This window comes from Triticum aestivum, chromosome 6B (genome assembly GCF_018294505.1).
Source record: "Triticum aestivum cultivar Chinese Spring chromosome 6B, IWGSC CS RefSeq v2.1, whole genome shotgun sequence".
In the NCBI taxonomy this organism is placed as follows: Eukaryota; Viridiplantae; Streptophyta; class Magnoliopsida; order Poales; family Poaceae; genus Triticum; species Triticum aestivum.
The window spans coordinates 32,710,273-32,711,771 of NC_057810.1; the positions used below are offsets into that span (position 1 = coordinate 32,710,273).

General features: G+C 54.6%; 1 protein-coding gene across 1 annotated transcript in view; it reads right to left on the reverse strand.

Annotated features, from left to right (window-relative positions):
• Positions 1 to 1,210, reverse strand: part of LOC123135561 (transcription termination factor MTERF2, chloroplastic-like) — a 1,569-nt gene extending 359 nt beyond the window's left edge. Inside the window, exon 1 of the mRNA XM_044554668.1 lies at positions 1 to 1,210. Within this exon, the coding sequence (XP_044410603.1) occupies positions 1 to 1,102 (1,102 nt within the window). The 5' untranslated portion in view covers positions 1,103 to 1,210.
• Positions 1,211 to 1,499: the final 289 nt, after the last annotated feature.

The following is a 1,499-nucleotide window of genomic DNA, read 5'->3' on the forward strand; positions in this document are numbered from 1 at the left end:
CAAGGTGCGGCGCAACTTCAATGTGAGGGCGCACGAACTTGTCCACAAAAACATTCTCGGTCAAATCGACTGCAGAGATGTAGCTCCGATCGCGATCTAGCAACCCATTTGCCTTGACAAACTTTAGAACGTAGTGCCGGGGCCTGAGCCGGCCCTCCAGGCTGTAAGTGAGCATTATCGGGCGATGAGCAATGAGCGTGGGTTCCAACCCCACCTCAGACACCAGGAACTCTGACTTGCTCTGCAGCATGTCCTTTGACCTCCACAGCAGCAGCGGAGCTTTAGACACAGCAATGCTCGCTTCGGCATCAGACCACCTGAGCGTATTCTTCAAGTAGTCCACTTTGCCGGCAATCTTCTCCTCGTTGAGAAACGCGACAGCCCGTAGCGCTTGCCTGAACATCCCAGCGCCACGAGGTACACCTAATCTTTCAGCACATGCCACCATTGCGCGGACGCGTTCCGGGTTGGTGGTCAGCATCCTCGGCACAGCGATACACAGCTTGGCAATATCACAAGCACCTAGCCCGCACTCCCTCAGGAAGGCAACATTGGGCTTGACCAACTTATCAAGGTCCGACGACAGAAGGCGGGATGAGCGCTTGAGCAGCCGGAGGAAGCTGTGGAAGGAGCCGAAGAGGGGCAGGAAGTAGTGCAGCCTGGAGACTATGGCTCTACGCCGGAAGCGGTCCGGGGTGAGGGAGACGAGGCGGGCGATCTCAGGAGGCGAGAGACCTAGGCCAGTGAGCTCGACGACCTTAGGGGCCAGTGTTTGGTCCACTTTGGTGCAGAGTAACAGCGGATCTTTGCCGACGACGGCGGCGACGTCGGCGCCGGAGAGGCCGAGGCCGGAGAGGAAGGCGAGGACGGCGTTCGGCTTGTCGGGGGTCTTGAGGTGGGCGAGCTTCTTGGAGGCCTTGAGGGCTTGGACCCGGGTGAGGCCGCAGGTGGCGACGAGGTACTCTTCCACGGCGAAGCCACAGGGATTTGGGGAAATGGGGGCCGACGCAGTGGCCGAGAGGAGACGGCGGAGTGGGGAGGTAGCAGAGTTGGAGGGTGAAGAGAGGAGATGGGAAACGACGCACTCTCGGAGGCGGAGCATGGCGCAGGAGCGGCGGCGACGGCGGACGGCGGCGGCGGAGATGTGTTCGATGGATTGCAAATGGTACTGCGTGTCGTCGTCGGAGTGAATGGGTTGTCGTCTTTTTGGTGATTGGACCAGAGTTTGATGGGCCTGCGTGTGAATGGGTTCGTATCCACATTTTTTTATCTGTCATCCATTTTTCTGGTTCGCTTTATATTTATATTTTCATTTTCCTTTATTTTATGTGAAATATGTTTTCTTGCATTTTTTTGTTTTGTTTCTGCAAATAATTTCATTTTAGGATTTTTCACTATATACAATGTACTATCTTTTTCTTTACCGCTTGCTACATAAATGGATATTTTTCCTTCTAGTATGTATGTGATAATAGATAACGGACGCGTATATCTGGCCG